Genomic DNA, 23,594 nt, shown 5'->3' on the forward strand with positions numbered 1-23,594 from the left:
AAGTGGATGACTTACTACTGCACTCTAGTATAGTTTTTCTGTTTCTACCTAAATCTACCTAAATTGGAATTATATAGGCCTACTTAAGGTGATAACACCTATGCTTTTGGGTTTTTGATTTTTGCCTACTTACTATGAGAGTTTAAGTAATTCCTCAAACTTACCTATGTTGCATTTTTGTACCTAAAAAGAAATTGCTTTGCAATTTAATTTTCAGTCTACTAAGAAATTAAATTTTATTTCCTGAAAGTGCTTATCCCTATCCTTATACCTGAGAAGACAATACTTATGTTTCTCAACTCTCTGCCAATTTACAAAGAGACTTAATATTATTATTTACTGAGCTTGATAAGATGGAACTTTATACCGGTTATGGGGAAACTGACTTGAAAATGTTACCGGTGCGGACTAGTATCTTCTTTGATACCAACAAGAGGCCCCCAACGGATGCGAGGATCTCCTCTCAACTTGAGGTTTTATTTGAACTTCGGACTTGGAAGTCTTTGGTTTGTGTTTTTCTGTTTTGTTGTTCATTGTCCTTGTTTGGGCTATCTAGTGCGCACTAGATACTATCTAGTGCGCACACATGGCTAATTTTAATATTCAAATGAGTATTAAACTAATTTGTCTGTAACTAAAAAATAAATGTAAATCAATCTGTAACCTTTTTTGTTACAGTCCGCATTTAAATGCCCTGTCCTGCAGCCAGACACTCATTTGTCCTCCATACATCTGTCTTCTTTAGAACATGAAAAATTTAAAAAACTTGGATTTCAAAATACATATTACTAATCTCATAAATCAGGCCGTAGGAGGGGAGTGGCTATACTGATCGCTAATGCAGTAAATTTTGAATTCATTTCAGAAGTGAAAGATAGGGAAGGGAGATATGTTTTAGTAAAGGGCAAATTAGACAATGAAGAAGTAACTTTACTTAATGTGTATGCCCCCCCAGGGAGCAAAAAAATGTTTATCAAGAAATTATTTGAATTGATAGTCTTGGAAACACAGGGAATTAAAATTTATGGTGGCGAGCTTAATGTCCAACTTCAACCTAAATTAGATACATCTAATCAGCGCCAAAAGATAAGTCCAAATGCCATTTTAGTCCAGCGGATGCTTGCAGAGCTGGGTCTGATTGACGTGTGGAGAGAGTCCCACCCAGGAGAAAAACAATTCACCTATTATTCCCCATGTCACTCTGTATATTCACAAATTGATTATTTATTTATATATAAATCAGACTGGCACAGAGTCAGGGACTGTAAGATAGGGATTAGGGACGTATCTGATCATTCAGGGGTGTACCTAACTCTGCACCTAACTAATCAAGGCAAAAATACACTCTGGAGACTGAATACGAGCATTCTAAATGACAAAACAGTACAGAAACAGATGCAACAGGAATTTGAAACATATTTTAAAAATAATGATAATGGAGAAGTGTCTCCAAATACTTTATGGGACGCAGCAAAGGCAGTCGTTCGAGGTAAAATTATTGCCCTCACGGCTTTTCGGAAAAAGGAAAAACAGAGAAGACTGGTTGAAGAGGAAATGAAGTCATTAGAAATTACATACTGACCAAAAGACCCTCAGATATTAACTAGAATAAACAAAATTAAACAAGACATAAATGGTATATATGATGAGGAAATTGAAAAACAACTTAAATTTTAAAGGTATTATGAGACGGGGGCCTAGGGCTATGAAATTACTTTCCTGGAGGATACGAAAACAACAGGGAAAGAATACAATTTATAAGATCAGGAACCCCAAGACACAAAAGGTTTGCAGTGAATCGGAAGATATTCAACATGCTTTTGAACTATATTATAAAGACCTATATAACCAACCGGCCATGGCAGATATTACAACAATAGAGTCTTTTCTAAGTTCACTAGACCTACCATCTATAGGAGAACAACAAAATAAAGAAATTATGGCTGAGATAACAGCAGAAGAACTGAATAAAGTTAAAAATTTCAAGATTGAAAGCTAATAAGGCTCCGGGTTCAGATGGATATCCGTCCGAGTGGTATAAAACATTTAAACTTCAAATAACACCTGTTCTGCTTAACTGTTTTAACCATGTTTTAACCACACTGAGAACAGGGGAAACCCCTCCGATCATGGAAGGAGGCAGTTATCTCTATCATCCCAAAAGAAGGAAAAGATAAAAAGGAATGCAGCTCATACAGACCAATATCAGTCTTGAATGTAGACTATAAATTATTTACGTCAATCCCATCTAAGAGACTGGAACTCATTGTCCCGGAGCTGGTAGATTTAGATCAAACAGGCTTTGTATTAAATAGACAGACACAGGATAATTTAAGGAGAACACTACAAGTGATGAGTCATATTACATCAGAAAACATCAGTGCAATGTTGCTCAGCCTAGACTTGCAAGATTCGGCTTCAAAGACGGCTTTATTAAATGTATTAGAGCGTTATACTTTTCTCAAACAGCCAGGATCAGGGTCAATGGACACCTGTCGCAAACTATTTATTTGGAAAGAGGGACACGCCAGGGCTGTCCCCTGAGTCCGACCCTATTCGCGCTATTTATTGAACCTTTGGCTCAAGCAATTAGAGAGGACTCTGAGATAAAGGGGATTATGATTAGAGGAGAAGAACATAAGACCTGATGATGTTCTGCATTTTATTACAAGCCCAGACTCAAGCATCCCTAAATTGATGTCCCTACTAAATAAATATAATTCATATTCTAGATATAAGCTAAATATTCAAATAACGCAAACCCTTACATTTAACTATACTCTCCACCCAGATACAAAAGGGAAATATAAATTCAAATGGGACTCGCCTAAAATAAAATATTTAGGAATAAACCTTACTAAAGATATGTCAAAACTTTTTGAAAACAATTATGGCCTCATTAATAAAGAGATCAAATCTGACATCTCTAGAAGGTGGACCCTCCTCCCACTAGATATGAGTAATAGAATAGAAATAATTAAAATGAACAAAAAAAGACAATAAAAAGTTGGTCTCAAGAATACACGGAAGTATACAAGCCTCTAAAAATCATTCTACGTTATCCATTAAACAAAAATGGGAGAGAAACACAAATATCAGAAGAGATCTGGATGGAAATATGTGAGACACAAGCGACCACTGCAAACTCAAGATCACTGAGAGAGTTCGGCTGGAAGAATATAGTGTGATTTTTTATAACTCCTAAAATATCAGCACTGCAAACAGGCACACAGAGCCGAGGCTTCTGTTTGAGACAATGTGGAACTTCTATGGCCAATCACTTTCCTGTCCAAAAATCCAGTCATCATCCGAGATAAATAAAATAATTGGGTTGGATTTAGATTTTTCTTTTGTTACTTTATATCTCGGTAAAATACCGGAAACAGCCCTACAGAAGGATAAATACTTATTGAAGATACTCTTGGCAAGTTGTAGGAAAGCTATAACTAGGAAATTGTTGCAACTAGACCCTCCAACATTGGACCAGTGGCATGGGATCATCCAAGAAATTTACTGTATGGAGAGACTTACTTTTGTATTAAGGCTTCAGTTGGAGAAATGTACTGAACGCTGGGAAAAATGGATTGTGTATGCACCTTGAATAATGTGACATTATACCATGATGTATGTGTAAAAGAATACTTTGATTTTAACTGTAACACCCATTATGAACTCATATTCTTTGTACAAGTTCTTTGTACATGTATGTAAATAAATAAATTTAAAAAAAAAGTTAAAAAATAAAAATAAAAAAAGAATCAACAATCCTCAACTGTCGTTTGGTCCAGGTTGAAAAATACTGAAGTAAATTTAAAGCTAACGTTATTAAATGTTTATCCATTAATTTTAGCTATCTATTTTAACTATTTATCAATTTTTTGCTGTTTTATCTGTTACTTTATCTAGTATGTACTCCAACATAAATAATTTGGACTATGTCTTTTTTTCTTTTGGTAACTTACTCAGGGCTGCTGTGCTGGGTGGCTCTAGGCTGCAGAAGGACAGGGGAGGAGCTTCCATCTCTGTGGGAGGAGCTCCACTGTATGCCCCGCCTCTCCATCCTCAGCTGTTTCCGGATCTCTTTGACCTCTGCCTTCAGCAGGCGCTTCTCTGCTTTCAGCCGCTGCTTCTCCGCCTTCCGGAAACTGCGGTCCCCTCGCCTGTAGAACCTGAAAGAGAGCCAGAGTGTGCCTAACATAACTCCTTTAAAACATAAACTGTTCAATCACTACAACCTCCCTCCACCAAGCCTCAAAGTCCAGTCTCTAAACACTTCACTCAATAGTGACTCCTGGCTTTCTTTGCTAAAACTGGGTGGAAACAATTAGAGGTGGAAAAAACCTGCATTGTAGAGCCAATCCAAAGTATTTAGGGTGGTGACATGGCATTGTTCAGGATATCCATTTTCAATGTTTTAAATAAGGGTGCTCCAATCAGGAGTTTTGGGGCCGATCATTGGAAGAAGAATCGGCCGATACCGATCACCAGGTCTATTTAAAGTCTTCTGGTTATCGTGTAGCCTAATTTATTTAACAGTCTTTAACAACTTAAACTAAAATTAAGGGTCCAGTGTGTAAAAATTAGGAGAAGGTATTGTCAGAAATTAAACCAACCTGAAGTTGTAAATCTTATTGCTTATGTGTTAAATGAAGTAAGTCTTGAATATAGTAATGATTTATTATGTTAAAACTTTTGGTCCCCTTCATGTCAAAACACAGACAAATGAAGGTCTGTTTGAAAAGTAAATTGCTCTGGCTTTTCTTAAATATTATATATAATATATACAAAAATAGAAAATATTTCACATTAAAAAATATGAAAAATGAAAGCAGTCTTGAAGTAGATCTAAAAACAAAATTGTGGAGTCGTACCTGCTGTGGTCTGGGGCGGGCGATCCGTGCTCTGGGATGGACAGAGGAGTCCTGGCTCTCACCAGGTTGTGACTGGGATCGTGTGAGAAACTGCAGGGTTCGCACAGAGTACAGGAGGTACACACACTGAGCAGAGAGGAGAGGGTGGAGAGAGGTAGAAAATCACAGAGAGAAACGAAAGAGAGAGAGAGGTGAGCGAACGGGTAATTCCAACTGAAGAAGTGACATCATGATTTATGAATACAAAATCTAAATTTGAACCCTTCAGACTCCACAACACCGTCCATTGAGACAAGCTGAGGACTGTTTGTGACTGTGAAATTCAACATGTTTCTATGAAGCAGAGACACTCCTCTTCTCTCTGTCCTTTTTCTTTCATTCTCTCAAAAAGTAGATTTCAGTTTCCCAGTGTGCCTAACAGACTTGGTACAGCTTGTAAAATGTCAGTATTACTCATATGTAAGTGATACTAGAGATATACTAGACTATCTGTATTGAAATTAGTAAATAATTGGTAAAAGGTTTAAAAATATATATATATATAATAAAAATGCTTCAGTGGACTATAAGGTTAAAAGGAATAGCTCATAATTTTGGGGAAATTTGCTTTCTGAGTGTAAGATGAGAAGATGGAAGTAAGGGGAACTCCTCCAACTTTCCCCATCAAAGTGTTTCCAGCAGTTGGGTAGCCTTTAGTGTCTCCTGAGGGAGCTGTTTGAAGTATTGTCCTCAAGTGATGGCACTTCAGTCTGTGCAATCTTTTATAAAATATACTATATATTTTGGGTCTTTTATTGCCTTTAATGGATAGTGACAGGAAAGAGGGGAGATAGAGAGGGGGTTACACGCCATTGAAGGGCCACAGGTTGGAGTTGAACCGCTGCCCCAAGGACTCAGCCTTGGTACAAATGGGGCGCCACCTCTAACAGGTGAGCTACCAGGACACCCCCAGTCGGTTAAGTGGAGGATGAGGAGCAATCAACTTATCTAAATGTTCTATTGAAAATAGCACTTCAAATAATAGTTCCTGTCAGTGACACACACAGCAGGTCCTGCAGATGTTTCACATTAAAAGCCTACAAGCTAAAAGAGGCTTTATCACCGGATGTGGAACAGAGTCATTGTTTGGCAAGTCACAAGTAAGTCTCAGGTCAGTCCCAAGTCCTTTGAGTCCTTAACAAGTCATGATGCGTTATTTGTACATCTTTTAAAACAAGTGCTGAACTTAATCATAAGGCTGCCAAGATGCTCCCTAGCATATAACACTATTAACCAGTAACAGAATTCATTTAGTATGTTTCTGTCCTGACTGTTGTATTTAGTTGATTTAGGAAATTAAGGGAAATACTTTTTAATTTTTTGGCCTGGTGGAAGATATCACGTATTTTCAAGTCAAAAGTCCAAGTGAAGTCACAAGTCACAAGTCTAAGTCGAATCTAGTTGCAAGTCTTTGTTGATTTTCTTAAATAGTCATCAAATTTGTGACTCGAGTCTGAGATGTCCACCAGAAATGTAAAAATAAATCTTGTTGTATGGACAAACAGACGCAGACAGACAGACTGAATAAATGATAACATACATGAAGCATGTGACTTAAACATCACTCAAGCTTCCAGTGAAGAGCAGAAAACATCGGATTTGTGTGGAGTGATGAGGAGGCAGTAACCTTCCTCACATTAATACAGACAGAAACATTCTGTCAAAAACATTGACTGGTTTCTCTTCTTGGTTTAATGGCTCTCAACAGGAGAATTAGCTCCATTAACCAACTCCTCATATTCAAATACCAATAGTGGATGGAAACTCACCTTAATTTGCATTTTCCTTTGCTGATTTTCTTGAAATTTGGTTAAAATATGCTCTATATATGGATGGAAACGTGACTATTGAGGGTAGCTGAAAAAGGATTCCAGAAAATGAATTAGCGCTGCAATAAAGCAGTTAGCTGCAGAACACACATACCTGCACTGGTAGCCTCCTCCGGTGGTTTGCCCCCTGCAGGAGGAGCAGGGAGGAGTGGAGCAGGATGGAGCTCCAGGCAGGGTGGAGGAGGAAACCTCCGGGACCTGCTGGGCCTCCGCTCCTCCTACTGCTGCTGCCTCCCCTCTGCCTCCCCCTCCTCCTCCTCCTGCTGCTCCTCCTCCTGCTCCTCCCAGGGGCTTGTGGATGCAGCACTGTCCAGAGAACTCCCGGCAGATCTTCTCCACCGCCTCGCGAACCACCTGGTCCTTAAACTGTAGGGATGAAAGGGCGGAGAGGGGTGTTACATCTGTTTCGGTGCTTACTCATCAGTCCATGTCTCAGTCAGTCGCTCCTGCGGTAGTTTCATGTAGCCAGGCCTTTCTCCACTCTTTGTTTTAGTGCTGTGTCAGCCCTGCAGAAGGGGTCCGGCTGAATCCAGTATCATTCAATAAAACACGCTGGCTTTTATGCATTTCTCTAAACCAATCACAATCGTGCTAAACCTAGGTTGCAGCCACGGTGCGCCTGACATTAAAAGGGCTAAATCCCCACAGAAGAAAAGGCAACTGTTAACTTGTTTATGTTTGTACTACTCCTGTACAATGAATATTATACATTTTATTATATAATTACATTGCAAAAAATTCAATTAGTGAAAATTAATTAAATGAATTAAATATTCAGTTGTGGGCGAAAAAAGCAGCGCTAGCCTTGCGAGCTAGGTCACTTTCACTGATTGAAAAAGAAATGTAGGTCAAGAGAATAATTCAACAACAACTACTAATGATGGCAGAAAGTTTACAACCCAACTTAGCCACAGAGAGAGTGATTTGCTCTCTGATCAATCTAAAAAAAAAAAAAAAAAACGTTTTGGAATGTATTCAGTATCCAAAAATCATAATAGGAGCTACATTGGCTACTGGGGGCTGGATAACTACAGCAGCTAACAATTTAGCTTCCAATGGTGCGGAACCGTGCTTTCAAATTCGAGCCTCACACCCACCACGGCAAATAAACTATATTTATTACATGTACCATTATCACTAAAGGAGGCAGAGGACTAGCTAAATGTTTAACACACAGGGCAACAAAAAGCAGGACAGCGAGAGAGAGAAGCCATCGCTAACTGCTAGGCTAAAGTGCTGTAGCTAGCAGAACTGAATAGCGTGTAAACAACTGTGGGATTAAGGACAAAGTCGCTAAACATAGAGAGCCACGACTGCGTAAGTGGAACTAGTGTTCATTTCGATGTATAGCGGGTAATTATCCGCTCTAATGAAGAATATAACAAATTTAACTGGGTTGAGCTAAAGCAGCAAAACTTCGCAACCAGCAACACAGAAGTTCTCAACTGACGTATGATATACTGAAATGATACACTTTCAGGGGGGGGGTCATGTCTTTTGGTCAGTTTGGTCATAGATGTTATATACACCTGTGTCAGACATTTTTGGCTACAAATTTTGACAGCACTAATTCGTAGCGTTAGCAACCAGGTTAGGGTACCTTGCCATGTTCAGCATTTAGGTTGTTAGCTCGGACTGTGTTGTTGTATGACGTAGCATCAAGGAGGACTTGAAAGCGGTATCAGGAAGATTGCGGAAGAGGGGGAGAATGGCGACCGAAATAGTCGCCCAATGGCAGTCTTCTACCAACCTAAGTTGTGCTTCAGGACACCTGTCACCTCCATCTGGTTGTTCTTACCTTCTCCATGTAAGAGGTGAACCAGGCGGGAGGAGTCTTGTCTTCTTCTTTGGTTCCCTTCACTTCTTTTAGGATCACCTGATCAACAGAAGAAGAGAATATTTATTACGTAAACTAAATTAGTCGTATATTCAGTGTGGTTAGTTAGCTGTTATTCTTGACATTTAACCTCCATTTATATACTTTGAATGTTTCCTACTGTTCCTCCCTATAAGCGATGGTAAGATTCACAAGTTAGCATCAGTGAATAAACATAAAGTTAAAGAGAGTAGAAGCATTTTTGGTCCTAAATTCCCTTTTAACACGATTACTATGAATAACTCTGAGATGCTTGATAAACACGGGCTCTTTCCAAGAACCTGCTAAACTAACCTGACAAAATATGTAACTGTTTATAGAAATACGGCTGATGCTGTAGCACTGGGAGAAAGCAAACCAACCAAGGAATAAGAGCTCTGCCTGACCAAGGCCCGCCAGTCTCCTACATGCTGGTTTCCCACATCTGTATGTTTCCTCTCTCCTTGTCAGTTATGCTCTCCTAGACAAAACTTGCACAAATCAATGCTTTTAAGCTGTTATACTGGGCTGAGGTGAGCTCAGCCATAAAATATCAATCAATAGGCCTTCACGCTGCTATTTCTTTGCTTTTTAAAACTATGGTTAAATGAAAACACTAGACTTCTTCTTTCTAATCACTACAAATACTTGAATAGAAAAAAGAGGTAAGGATGCCAACATTAGCATGAATGTTAGGACAAAGAAATATGTGCAACCATTTACATTTTTATTATGGTTTCTGAGGCACTGAGTCTGGGTTTGTGTATAAGGAAATTATGACAATTCGTGTTTGTCTGTAACGCTTTGACTTGACAAAGAGTCTGGGTGAATCTGGCTGAAATGAACACTTTATGACAAGGATTTATGGGTAAGAGAATCTGGTGAATCTGACTTGGTGTCTTACCATGCCCTGTTCTGGCACCGCAGCCTGGACTTTCCGGCTGACCACCTGGGCCAGAGCGGGGCAGTGCTGTGGAGGTCTGAAGCCCCTCTTGGGCTCTGTTCCGCTGGCTTTAGTGGTGGGGACCCTTGCTGGCTGACCCCGAGTCTCGTACACGTTCATGTGCAGTCGGTTCCCCTGCCTTGCTGCACTCTGGGAAACAAGCAAACGGGTTAGTCTCCCTTACTGCCATTTTTGGATCAATTTTGGATCGATGTCTCAACTAAGCTGTTTCTTCCTTCTGATACCAACAAAAATACTTTCCAAGACAACTCCTGAAGCATCACAGCATTTAGCACCTGTGGACAATTACAATCTGTCCAAAATAAAGGTTAACTTACATAACCAACGGCCATACTTTATAACACTGTTATATTCAAATCAAACCAAGAGATTTGTTTGTTTTTACTTTAATTAGGACTGAGGTTACCATTTAAAGTTTACTTTTTAATGTGCACGGAGTTAGGGAGTTAGGCAACCACGGCAGAGCCCGAACGCATCACGGCCGTGTCTGGTGGAATTTGGAGGTAAGACAACACTAAATGTGAATACTAATTCAAACTTTAAATCAACTTACCTTTAATGCCTCCTCATACTCCACTGAAATAAAAGCAGAAACATGAATTATTAACATGACATGAATCTGCACATGCACAAACACTGGTTTTCTTCAGCACACTGTGTCTTATGACTGTTTATGTTTACTTACCTTGGCTGTTAATAGACACCTGAAAGGGAGAAAGAGGAAGAGTCTTTATAAATCTGTCAGCTATGTCACTGTGGTGTCAGTTTGCTGTTGGTTTGGTGATACAGGTTCAGGCATTAAAAGGGGCATTCCACCAATTTTATTCATATGAAGCTCAGTTTACCCATCATGGTTAGTAAAACTCAGCTTGTGAAATTGGTTGTCTCTGGAGGAGCTTCGTCAAGTCTGAGAAAATAACCCTGACGATGTAATTGTGATGTCACCAAGGTTATCTCAGCCTTGGTTTGAAAACTTCAAAATAATACAGACAGTAACTTGGCATCTAACGGGCAGGGAGAAAGACGCCTCTGAGTTGTATTAGGGGAAATGTAGGATCCAGCATTTTTTGCTCAGCAACAATCTACCACCTACCACTTAAGTACAATACAAAATCTAACTCTACAGGCCTTAATACACAGCCAGTCAGAGATGGAGCTGTGCAATATGACAATATATATTGCATGATTCCATTGTTTGATATTATGCTCTATTGTTTATTTCTTTATGTCACAAATCACACTCTTAACAGCAATATTGTTTGTCATTTGGATGACGCTTTGTGTTTTTCCACACTGCACAGATGCAGGCAGGAAATTTGCATGAAGGCAACACAAAAAAACACAGTTGAAGTATGAAAAGTTATGTATTATTTTATTTATTTTCATCATGTAAAGCTTGTTTTTACAAAGGAGATTCCTTAAGACAGAATATTATCAAATTTGGTTTAATGTGCATCTATTGTGGGGGTCCTAGTTTGGGTGCCCCTGGTTTATTAATCATTATTGGTGTAAATGTGAGAACAAGTCGTGATACTGATTGTAGGTGACATTGCTCTGACTCACTGTAAAGTGTACAAACAGCAAATCAGACAAAGCCGGAGCGACAACAAACACTCACCTCCTCGTTCTCCTCATCAAAATAGGTCAGCTGGAGACTGCACAGGCCAAAGGAGCGCTTCACCTGCACGCCACAAACACACAGACAGGAGATCAGATGAGGACGGAGGATGATGGCTCAGCTGTCCTTTTTTAGTTGAGAGACATGAATATAATGGTCTCTATTTCAGTCATTTCAATTAGGTTTCTCTCTCTGTGTGTATGTATGAAAAGGTGACCTCTGAGAAGACTCGATGGCTCGTGTTTAGGGAGTGGGCTCTGTTCACTCTCCTGCTGGCTCTTTACTGGCTGCAGGCTGCACACTTTACCCAGCTGACATTCTCTGTCTCTCTTCAGTATGCTTCCACACGAGCCGATAAGGGCTCATGTTGCATGTGTTATTCTGCAATTCGTGTTGGATGAAAAGCAGGTAACGCCGCTGAGCCTGTACACCAAACCCACTTGCATCTCTCTCAAACAACGACTCAAAGTGAAGTCTGACGTGTGTGACTCAGCAGCACTCAGACAAATGAACTCTCCCGGGCGGCCGAGGCAAACACAGACGGGCCGTAAATCCAAAGCTGCAGGGCTCCGGGACCATATTTCACCTTCTTTCTTCACGCTGGCCATTAACAACGCCACTGATTAAAACAACAGGTCCTCTGGTCTTTCTCCCCTCACAGATCACAGAGGCTCCAGATTCACTCTAGCTCACTGGTACACTATTAGTTGTGCAGTTGTGCAGTCTATCATCAAATGGACTACAACCAACATGTCTGCTGTCTGATATGGGGATACAATTAGGGCTGCACGATATGATTAAAACATCACTCGCAAGATCGTGACACCACAAGATCACGCCAGAGTCCACCTCACCAGCCTTCAGTCTACGCGTCTGTGGCCAAACTACAGCGGTACCAGATCAATCAGAGAGTGGGTGCTAGCTGTGACGCTGCAAGAAGGCACTGTTTGTTAAACGACAATGGCGGCTGCTAATGGAGGCTCTTCTTTGATAAAATGGTTTGTTTAAGGCCTTCTGAGTACCTTTGCATAGTCATATCAGTGCACAAGCCACACAGACGTACAGTATCGGTCTTAAAAATCCCATATCGGTCGGGCTCTACTCAGTTTAGCATTTAGTAAAATGTACCTAATGGGACCAAGACATACATCTGGCAGCCGAAATAAAAGTAGAAAACAAGAAATAATATATGCAGTAGCAGCTAAATGAGAACACAGACTAAAAACTGGTGTCAGAATAATAATGAAAACACAAGTAAAAGTATGTTATCCTTTCATCTGTGCACAGTAATTGCTCTAAAACGGTTGGTTTGGTTTCCAACCACAGGTTCTCTCTACCATATGATGTCCAGGTGGTGAGATTCAGACAACAGTTGGGTGACAGCTCAACAACAGTCCAGCTGCCTGAAATGTGACTTGTGTTGTCCACAGTGACTCATCAGCCACACGGTTCTGAACGACGCAGACACACACTGACACACACGTACTCTGCCTGGCCTCCTCTTTCTTTACCAAGCACTTCTCTGACTGCATGATCACATACAATACCTTTTTGTGAATTGTGTGAACACTTGACAAGCTGTTTGGTTTCCCTGCATTATGGATGTGGTCTGCAGACAAACAATAAGTACAGTATATACAGTTGACATGACAAGTGGCAGCCAAGCTTTACCAAATGAGTTCAGTCTTTTCACTCATATGTATTCAAGAGGTGTAACCCTGCGCACACAAGGGTTAAGACACAAAATGTCCACGGAAAAGATGCTTTCATTCAAGTATCCGACTGACAATTAATGAAGTCATGAGTCCTGCTCTGATGTAATATTATTTTCAAATATAATTTCTTGTCCCCTAATGTGACTATTGACACTACTAAATGAATGAAACCCACAAACGGAGAGGTATTCATCAAGTTGAAACAGGTTTGTGCAATTAAGAGAGTTTGTACAATGTGACAGGGTACACCTGTATGATCAACACTCAAAACAGAAAGCGGTTTAGAAAAAACGAAAACAGGTTCAGGCTAGAAACACTCTTGTTAAGATTTATCCACAGCCAAAAAAAATGTTCTCACCTATCAGCCTATTAAAAGAGTTTGAAGGTGATTGTTACACGTACAATTAACACAGCTGGGCATTTATTAAACAACCACAACGACACATTTGATCATTAATAGGCTGTATGCATGTAGATATGAACATTTACATGGGAGCATTTATCTGTTCCTCGCATCATTAACATGTCACACTGCACAGCTCATCCTACCAACAGTTGAGTTTCAAACTAAATATGCACTCAGGTTAACATAATCTGAGGGAGGAGCTGAAATACAATCAAAAATTATCTAGGACAACTATGACTGGAAAACAAGTCTCTCAATTTCAAGGTTTTCCAGGTTTTCCAGGACAAGTGGGAACCCTGATCCTAAAATATTCTCAATGTTTTTTTGTCCTGGTCCTCTGCAGCTGGTTCTCTCACCAGCTATTCTGACGTGAAACAGTAAACACAGGTGTTACCAATGGTTCTGCTCCTGTCAGCTCAAACAGAGTCAGGGTGCTGCTGTTGAGCAGGTTGGCTCACTGGAAAGCCTCTGCTACACTACTACAACACTACACTAAATGGAACGGAGCCTTCATTAGTATCATTAGTTACACCTGTGTTTACCCTACTATTTCATGTCAAAATGGCTGCTGTGAAAGATGTATTGTACCTATTGTACCTGTAAAAAAAAAAAAAAAAAAAATGCTTCCACATGCTCTGCTGCAGTATTACACTCTAACTTCAGACGCAGACCCCACTGGGCTACATCCTGACTCCAGCCACCGGAGCAGAGGAATGCCTTTCAAATGGTGGCTGTGGGATTCAGACTGCTCAGACCAGTTATGTGTTGCTGGTAAACAGTGTTTCCATGACGACTAACCACTGTAATAATCTTGTAAGGGCTGCGGTGATTCCTCCCTGCTACCGTGCTGCTGTCAGTCTGATGCCACCTTTTCACAGCTCACAGGACGCGAGGTGCATGATGGGCAACAGCATCTCTGTGATCGCATATGTGGAGCCGGCCAGGCTGTTTAACAACAACCCTCCGACGTGGCACACCAGTGGCATCAGTCACAAGCAGCAGCGGCTGTGAATGAGTGAATGAGAGCCGGACAGAAGCACTGTGATCGGAGGTGTCTGACAACGGGCCCCGACGGTTCTCCCCTCTCTTACCATGGCCTCCATCGACTCCCAGCTCTTGGTCTCGGATCCCGACAGGAGGAAATTTTTGGAATTTCCCCTGAAATTCACCTTCAGATTGATGTAGAAGTCCATGGCGTCGCCTGTCCGCGCCTTAACGCATATTACACACGACGGACACGGAGCGTTTTCCCCGACCGACCGAGGCTATTTGGGTTAATCTCACCAATTCGCTTCACTGTGACTTATCCGACGGGGGATGAGGCGTATTTTGTGTTTACATCAGCGTCCTGGACACGCCCACCTTGCACCATGTGTCCGGAAGAGAGATCCCTTCTTCCGCTTGTGCGGGGAAAAAAAAAAAGAGCGTGGCTCAGTGAGTGCGGAGCGGGGAGCGGCCGCTGGAGGGCGGCAGAGCATCAGGTCTGATCATTGTGTGCTCATTGGGTCTGATCATTGGGACTGATCATTGGTCTCCTAGATCTGGTGTTTCTACTCAACCAAAACACTCTGTCACAAGCTGTAGGGTATGATTTTAATAAATGACTCCATTAGACTTTCACCTAACACCAAGAAAAACATGAAACTGTGGGGGTTCAAGTTGCCCCAACGTGGGGGTCGGGACCCACCTTTAGGGGTTGCCAAAGCTCAAAGTTCACTTCTGTGAAATAAATGTAAAGTAAACTGTCTAATAGAACAATGGCCAAGCATCAGGGACGAGAAAACACTGAATTTATATTTTTTAAAAAGCCTATTAAGTCTGTATAATTGCTGAAATATAATAAGAAATACATAACACAGACAGAGAAAAAAAATATTTACACCAACTTCCTGAAGTTATTGTGTTCACTATTTGGGTTTATTGTTTTGAATATAAATAAAATATCCATAAGATATGTCACTTAAGCAGAGGTCGCCAGTTTGCTATGTGATAGAAAAAAGATCGGAGCAGAGGGCAGATCTAGAGGGGTGGCATGGTCTGGCAGCTGCCCCTAAAAACTTCCTGTCCACCCCAGTTTGGAGTCCAATGCTGTCAAATATAAGACAATAATTTAGATTAATTTTAAGAATAACATGTTCAATAATGAAATGAATTGAATGATCTGTTATGGCCACATTTTAGACTAAGTGTTTTATTTTAGTTCAATACATTTTTTAAAAAATGTACTCATATGCCACAATAACACATCACTAGTCAAATCAAAACCTGGTTTTTGTTTGTCCACTGTTCCTGGTTTGTAATCCAGGTTTGTCTGGATATAGACAATGCTAGAAAAAAAGACGTCATAGTCTTCTGACATCAACAGTGAGAAAGTATTGTATTTTTTACAGAATGATGAAATAATGCAATACAAAAAATAAGCCTTCACTTGAATCATGTTTTATTTGCAGAATTAAGGTGAATCAGTTACTTCTAGCTGGGCTCGCTGCGCCTCTGCGACTATGTGTTCATGTAAGACTCCATCATTCATGGTAAGATGCCGCTTGAGGAAATATATTTACAGGACCTTAATTAAAGCTGCAGTAGGTAACTTTTACAAAAGTAACTTTTCGTCACGAGACAGCAAATCTGTGAAAAAAAACAGGTTCCTCTGGTTCCTCCTAGTGCTCCTAATGCAATTTGTAAGAATCCACCGGGCCTGAATGAAAATGTAGAAAGTTGATTGAGTCTCATTCCCCGGTCGTCAAATACTGACACTTTGGGTTGGTGGCTTGAAGACAGTTGATGGCTGAGTCTCCCAAAGCTTTGGTATTTGACAAAGTGGGAATGAGACTCTACAGTCAGATATCTTTCTCTAATTGTTTTTTTTGTCAGATTGGTTATTTTAATGGAGACAATGGATTATGGATGGTGGATTCTTATAAATGCCATTAGGAGCACTAGGAGGAACCAGAGGAACCTGATTTTTTCACAGATTATCAGTCTTGTGTGCTACTGTCAGGATATAGTGAACATTTCAGCACATATGACAAAAAGTTATTTTTAAAAACGTTACCTACTGCAGCTTTAAATACCTCACACTGAGCTCCATACTGATGCTGACTCATGTTTACATTAAACGCCAGTCTAATAGTTCGTGTTCCACTTCATTCCAAAGGTGCTGGATGGGGTTGAGGTCACTTCCTTACTGAGCTGGTTTGTGCATGGGGGCATTATTGGAACAATGGGGCCAAAACCAGGACAAGCAGATTGAGACCAAAAGGACATTAAAGTAAGTGTCCATATACTTTGGGCCACATACTAAACCCACAGTTTCAGCAATATACGACCTGATAGACAGACGTTCACCCAACCCACAGTACATATGATGTCAGGCCACCTGCCTCATATCAGCTTCTCCCCCTTGTACCCCAGTGCTGTAGTGACACAGTAGGGGACGATAGCCACAGTCGCTAGAGGCACCGTGGCACTTTTACAGAACGACAGCAGGTAGAATAAAGCTCCGCTGTGAACAGGCGGCCTAAAGGCAGAGTCAAATAACTGCAGCAGCACAAGTGTTGCACTTAAACAGATCGACCTGTAGATGGTGCCCTCAGGCCCCCTGGCGAACACTACTCTATTGGTGTGTGTATGCAGAGGAGAGTGGAGGCCCAGGCCCAGGCCCAACAGAGTCCCGGTGTTCCTGAACAAGCTGGCCAAGGGGGTCGTGTCCACGCTGACCCACTGTGCTTGGTGACACCAGCACAGCGCTTTCTCCACGCTCCAGAGGAGATCCACACCTACCAGCTGGAGGCACAGGTACAGAAGGAGAGCCAGGGAGAGGAGGAGCAGAGAGGTGACTAGGTAGGAACACAGGCCAGCCTCGTAGATCTGCTTGGTCCGGCTGAGAGATTCTGCCACCAGGATACCTGAGAGGAAAAGTTTATTTTGATTTCAATCATTTGATTTAATCTGTCTTTCTCTATAGTTGTTGTACTGTGCAGCGACATGCCACCATGTGTTATTAAGTTTAGATTTTACACCTTGTACAACCTGTTTTGATGACACTAATGGGGGAGAGACGATCATATATGGAAGCCCATTTGTGCTGGGAAAATACAATAAACTTTTTATCTCTGTAATCTATTACCTTTATTTTGCACACCTTACAGCAATACTCACACTGTTTAAAGGGCCTACTCTAACTTTTAACTCTTATGTTAGTGTATGTTTTGTGTTATTTTTTTTTTTTTTGCATTATTCTTTGTTTAGTGTGGTTCGTTCGTGTACTGCTGCTGAATGAGAATTTCTGTCCGTCTATTTACCTTAACAAGTGATATGATGTTGTAATAAGGAAAGTTTCTTTTGATAAAATTTAAAATTTGGTTTGTAGTAAATATGTCACTGTAACATGAATGTGAAAAGGATCTTGTAGAACAGGAAAATGAGCCAATATTTTTTTTGTCATTGTGGCATCAATAGGAAGCCATACCATGAGACAATTGGTAAAAATCTTGACTCGCTATTTTTGAATTTGTATCTTACGATTTAGTTTTACTTTTATTTTTACTTCTTATAGTGCCAAACTGTTATGACTCATCTCATTTGGATTTTAGAAGTCAAATTTGCTCAAATATCTTTGAAATCTTTGAACTTAAAAATTGACTGTACAATTATTTTGACTTAAAAAGTGAAAAGTATGCAGTTATCTCATAATTCTGACCAAGGAATTAACATTGTAACTATATTACAATTACATATCATAACTATGACTTAGAATTTTAAGTCAAAACCTTAATTTGTCCAATACTTTGGTTTATATCTGCAAATCAGTAACATTCCCATCTACCTGCTTAGTGATAATGAGCAAATGTTAGCATGCTAACATGATAAACTAAGATGGTAATTATGGTAAACATTATATAACTTGTAAACATGAACATGTTAGCATTGTCATTGTGGACATGTTAGCATGCTGACGTTAGCATTTAGCTCAAAGCACAGCTATGGCTAGGTACAGCCTCACAGAGTCGCTAGCATGGCTGTAGACTCGTAGTCTTTTTACGTGTTACTTTTACAGAAACAGAAATGTACAGAAAGACTTATTCTGCCTTCATGTCATATGTTTACAGGCTCTGATATGTATAAATAGTATGTAAAGAGAGTTAATATCAATGACAGTTAATCGACTGTTTGTTGTAGAAGTCTCACTTTGACTATCAGTTAAACAAGAATCCTTTCAACATGACTTGAACGCAGCATCGTGTGCTCTGTCCGTACCTATGACGACTCCTGTGATGACCTGATGGGGGAAATGTGCAGCGACAAAGACCCTGGAGAGGCACACACACACCTGCACACACCAGAACAGCGTCCACAGTGAGACACGCACACACCTGGAGGACAAATACACACGTTATTGCTCCGACTACTCGCAGTGCACAGAGGCGTTACGCAGGTAAGGTTGATCTTACCATTTCCTGATCTGATGTCCTTCTTTCTTCAGCAATGTGGCGAGGAGTGATGACATCATGGTGTAGTACACCGCTGCAGCCCCCATGGCATGACCCGACGGACTTCCTGTTAGGGCAGGAAGTACGGGTTTTAAGAGACGGGCCAAAGACGATCCTGAATTAACTCACACACGTTACTCACTATGTGTCCCTACCTGGTCCGGTCTCACAGGTCATGGGGAATTGCTCTATCATTGGGTGAGAGGAGTTGCCATAGTAACCTGTCTCCTGAACCCACCAATAGGGACGCTCTCCGAACAGAAGCCTTAACAACATCATCATCATCATCGTCATCATCATCGTTATCGTTTTCTTCATCATCATCATCATCATTATTAACACTCCATTTCCACTACTCACCATTTCAGCATCAGGTTGACCCAGTCTCCCACTACCGCCACCCAAACCAGTTTGATGGCTTCAGTTTGCTGTACATGGAACCATATGGGGAACAACAGGAAGAAGGTGTTGCGCAGGTCAGTTGCCATGGAGACTGACAGGAAGTAGCCCTGGCTGTGGCTGAAGTGGGTCTGCAGGTAGTATGTACTGCTGACACCGGAGCTGTGGAGCAAGTCCATTACCACTGCAAGAGAGGAGGGTGGACAGAGGTGTAACTGTGTGTGTGTGTGTGTGTGTGTGTGTGTGTGTGTGTGTGTTAATTCAGTTAAACTTCTGAAACAGAAAGCAGAGTAAATGCGTGCCTTTAACCTATGTGTGCATGCGTTGTTGTCATGTGCACGGCAGCATGCAGACTGTTGCTGTGTCTCTTTAGCTAAGCTAGTCTTGCAGCTGACTAGCTTAGCCGCGGGTTAGAACAGGTTCAGCTGAACTGGAACTCGCAGGGGTTTAAATGCAGCTGCGTGCTTACTTGGACTCGAACGCCGTGTTCTGTCGGGCACAGGCTCAGCTGGACTGCAAGCTAAACGTCAACTATCACCTGTATGTAAGTTACCTTTTTCACCTTAGGTTGCTCAGCAACAACAAAGCTGTACACTGTGATATTTTGTTGTCTAACGTCCTGTCGACACTGAACAGGATGTATCACTGTGCTTTTTTTTCATTCATGAGTACATGCACGCTTCCTTTTGAGCAGTAATAAGTAGAAACTCAACTTCAACTCTGTCTCCTTGCCCTCAACTGCAGTATCAATTATCTGTCAAATATATTTACATTATAGGTCCAGTGTATAATATTTAGGCAGAAATTAAATATTATATTATCTTTTCATTAGTGTACAATCACCTGAAAATAAAGTTTTCGTTACCTTATAATGAGCAATACATCTATAGATACATTTTCTCTGCAATCAGGTGTCTCCAGTTAACTTGTATTGCTGCAATTAACTTATGCGCAGTTATTATGAATTGATTCAGTTTAGTTGGCATGTTTAGATTAAACTTCAGATACATTGACATCTCATTGCATTTAGTAATTTCTACAGAGCAGCTAATGTTTAGACTAAACCACACGTGGCGTTTAACCTCAGTTTGACGCATCAAAGACATAAAAGACTACTGACACAAATACATAAAACCTTAAATCACAGTTAAGCTGAGGATGGTCAAGTTCATTTATATAGCACATTTGAAACAACCAGAGTTGTATATATATAAAATGTTTAGTAAAATATCAATATTACTGAACATATATAAGTAGACCAAATCATACTTACAGAATTTTGTAATGAGATCCCAGTTAGAGCATCGTCCTCCTGCTGATTCAGCTTGGATATGGGCTGCACAAACAACGAGTCAGTCCTCTAGTGCTGCTATAAACAGCATGTTTAACAGTGCACCCAGCGATGTGTGTGTGCGTGAATCCTTAATTTAAGTGGTCTCCTAGGTGTCTGCTGAGATGCCCGATGACTGTTGAGTTGCCCTTAACTGATGTGTACGTTTGTATACGTGTGTATCTGGTCATTGAGTGTAGTATTATACTATTTGAAAAAAGGCAAAATTGGATCAGTGTGTGCAGGTTTTGTTTGTGTGTGATGGATGGATGGGTCGTGGGTGTGTTTGGCTGTGCGCTGCTAGTCAGACACTGGGTCTCTTTTATATTCAGACAGATCACCTGGTCCTCGGGCTCAGACTTTGGACAGGAGTGAGAGAGCGACAATGGGAGGGAGGGGAGGCACAGACAGAGCCTAGAAGAAGCATGTCCAATATTGTCCAATATTTAGAGAATGGTGTCCTTTTTTTTTTACCCTTTCTAAAAGCACAAAAGTGTAATGAGTGTGGTGAAATGTCTGCAACATAAACTGCAATGATTAGCATGTCCAGCCAACTAGCTTACCCACCACAGTACTAGTGTTACTCCCAAGGCCATCATCTAAAGGTTCTGTAGCTTTCACAAAACCAATGTTAATAGTGACACTGGTGGCTGTTTAGTGAACTGCAGTCAGCATCCTGGTGCTGGCACTCGCACTTTTAAATTAAATTATAATCCTATTTAAAATAACATTATTATCTGCAATGTTCCTATATTTTATTTGGACCATTGACTCCATGATATTAACTAGCTTGCCCTTTGCAAATCACCCCATCAGTCAACACCACAAAGCAACTAATGCTAGCTCCACACTGCACAACAAAGTCCAAAAAATCTGTTGGGGAAGGTCTCAGTTACGTTACAACTTGTTCACATATCGGCAACAAAGCACTCTGTCATACCACATACCAGCTAGGGAAAGTGCACATACAGTCAGCAAAGCAGGCTAAAATCAGTGTTAACCATAATACGGCACTAACTGGAGATGGTGGAGTATGAACCTTCAGGCAAAGAGCACAGAGTTCAACATGATGGATAGCTTTTTGTGCATATGGATAATATTGTAGGTTTATGATATTATTTTATCCAATATCTTAATATCAAATTATTGATTAGATTGATGATTCGCTATTAAAATAAGATCTTAAATAAATGCAAGCTAGAGAAAGTCATCAGAAAACATGAGCATGAGAGGGTTAACAGTGACTGTAGTTTTCATGTTGACCAGCGCTGTGTGAGACACTGTTCCACTTCCCAGCCACAAGTTTCCACTGTGACACAGGATCAGGCCATGTCGTGATCTACCACATGGCAGAGGAGGAACTCATGTACGCATGCATGTCCACGTGTAAACACATCTGCCAGTAGGCAAACACATGCACGGACTGCGTCTGACGGAGCATCCTCTGCACATCCCCTCTCCACTCCACCACTCCTCACCCTGTCTGACTCCCCAGCGGTCTCTTTCTGATTCCTACGATTATTTGCAGCCTTTAAATTTCTCTCTTTATTACTCATTTCGTTCACTTAATATAATATAACCTACCAAACTCCCTCCATCAAAGGACTAGTTCATCAAAAGGCATTAAACAAACAAACAGAAACACAAAAGCAATATTTTTTTATAAATCCTGTTCCTCTAGACGATTTTCTTTCAGTCCTGTTCTCCAACCACCACTGTACCTTAATTTACCTCAGGAACTTTGTCTTTTACCTTTTGTTATTGTGTTATTTCGGCTGTCCTATTTTCACCTCACCAGTGTTTTGCACATTAATTCCACTCACACACCCCTTCCATCACCTTCTTAAGCACACATACATTACAGAATGTACAGTAGCTAATGGATCATGAACCATATGCCTACCTACACACGTCTAGAGGTTGACTTGATTGAGAAGTTAGGTCACACACACGTTTACAACACACTCAGTGTTTCTGTATTGGTCTGCTGCAGTAATCTTTGTCTATAAATGACTGCACCACTAATAAAAACTACAATTGCAGATTAATGACAGGAGCTAATGTATCAGCATACAGGAGGAAGGTGGTCAGGGGGTTGGCCACTATGTCAAATTGGCTTTAAAGCCTGGTGCTCTTCATGGGGTCATGATTTACACTTAGAGCAACACAACCCTAAATGCCATCTGGTTCCATTGTATTGGAGAGAAGGCATTTATAAGGCTGATATCATTCCAAAACTAAACAACTCATACCAAAGCAATCTAGATGGATAAATAGCACAACATGTAAGAGGAAAAATATGTATTTTGTGGCTGAACTCTTCTTTTCAGACACAGAAATACAGAAGACTCATAACACGTCAGGGAAAGGGTCTGACAGTGGTCTCATCTCTGCTTCATTTAGATGTTGTTGTTTGTCTTGGGATTCAACGGATGACTAACAGGACGCCACAGGACCAACAGACGCTGTTGATGACATGAAAAAAGGACACACAAGGTCAGACAAAATCAGTGGTAATCAAATTCATACCATGAATATTGATCGTAAAAAATATTGAAGGCAGAGTTAAAATACTAAGCAGGATGTGTTGGTGCTCTTACCTGTCTGAGGGTGCCCTCGGTGAAGCAGATCTTGCCGACAGCACAGATGGGTACTGCAGCCACAGAGGAGAAGGCCATGGCCCACCCCAGATGGTAGGCCCAGGCTGGGTACACATGGCCCTCACTGGTTGTCAGGGGCTGGTAGTCCAGAAAGGAGCAGATTAAGCAAACCTTGAAGGAAAAGCAGAGGAACAAACTAGTACTCTTCCTACTTTATTGTAGCTTGATATTGTGTTGCTTATAAACCAAGACATGATGGCCTAAAGTCTTTGCTGACTTGGATTTTGAATTTTGCAACTAAGTCACCTGCAACAGTTTTGGCCTTCTGGTGCCAAGAAATTCCCCATGCAAAGTAACTCTGGGTCCATATTTATTAAGCTTCTCAGCATCCCTGCACTGAAAGTGAACTAAATATTTCTACCAGTCATGTAGAGTCATTGTATTGTATTACTTTATTAATCCCACAACGGGGAAAT

At 40.8% G+C, this 23,594-nt stretch overlaps 2 protein-coding genes across 4 annotated transcripts in view; both read right to left on the bottom strand.

Annotated features, from left to right (window-relative positions):
* The window catches only part of nbr1b (NBR1 autophagy cargo receptor b), a 32,843-nt gene extending 18,218 nt beyond the window's left edge, over positions 1–14,625 (bottom strand). For all 3 annotated transcript variants that reach the window (XM_051395586.1, XM_051395587.1, XM_051395585.1), the window contains exons 1-9: positions 14,389–14,625; positions 11,177–11,239; positions 10,244–10,262; positions 10,112–10,134; positions 9,499–9,687; positions 8,538–8,615; positions 6,834–7,105; positions 4,872–4,997; positions 3,963–4,169 (exon numbers count right to left, since the gene is read on the bottom strand). In XM_051395586.1, the coding sequence (XP_051251546.1) occupies positions 3,963–4,169; positions 4,872–4,997; positions 6,834–7,105; positions 8,538–8,615; positions 9,499–9,687; positions 10,112–10,134; positions 10,244–10,262; positions 11,177–11,239; positions 14,389–14,490 (1,079 nt within the window). In that variant the 5' untranslated portion in view covers positions 14,491–14,625. The remainder of the gene's footprint in view (positions 1–3,962; positions 4,170–4,871; positions 4,998–6,833; positions 7,106–8,537; positions 8,616–9,498; positions 9,688–10,111; positions 10,135–10,243; positions 10,263–11,176; positions 11,240–14,388) is intronic.
* A 1,193-nt stretch (positions 14,626–15,818) lies between these two features.
* Positions 15,819–19,593, bottom strand: LOC127361022 (glucose-6-phosphatase catalytic subunit 1-like). Its single transcript, XM_051395588.1, has 5 exons — positions 19,150–19,593; positions 18,945–19,054; positions 18,751–18,856; positions 18,557–18,672; positions 15,819–17,205 (listed from the first exon to the last, which is right to left on the bottom strand). Exons 1-5 carry the CDS (start codon positions 19,365–19,367, stop codon positions 16,682–16,684), a joined length of 1,074 nt encoding a protein of 357 aa, XP_051251548.1. The 5' UTR covers positions 19,368–19,593; the 3' UTR covers positions 15,819–16,681.
* Positions 19,594–23,594: the final 4,001 nt, after the last annotated feature.

This window comes from Dicentrarchus labrax, unplaced genomic scaffold (genome assembly GCF_905237075.1).
Source record: "Dicentrarchus labrax unplaced genomic scaffold, dlabrax2021, whole genome shotgun sequence".
Taxonomy (NCBI): domain Eukaryota; kingdom Metazoa; phylum Chordata; class Actinopteri; family Moronidae; genus Dicentrarchus; species Dicentrarchus labrax.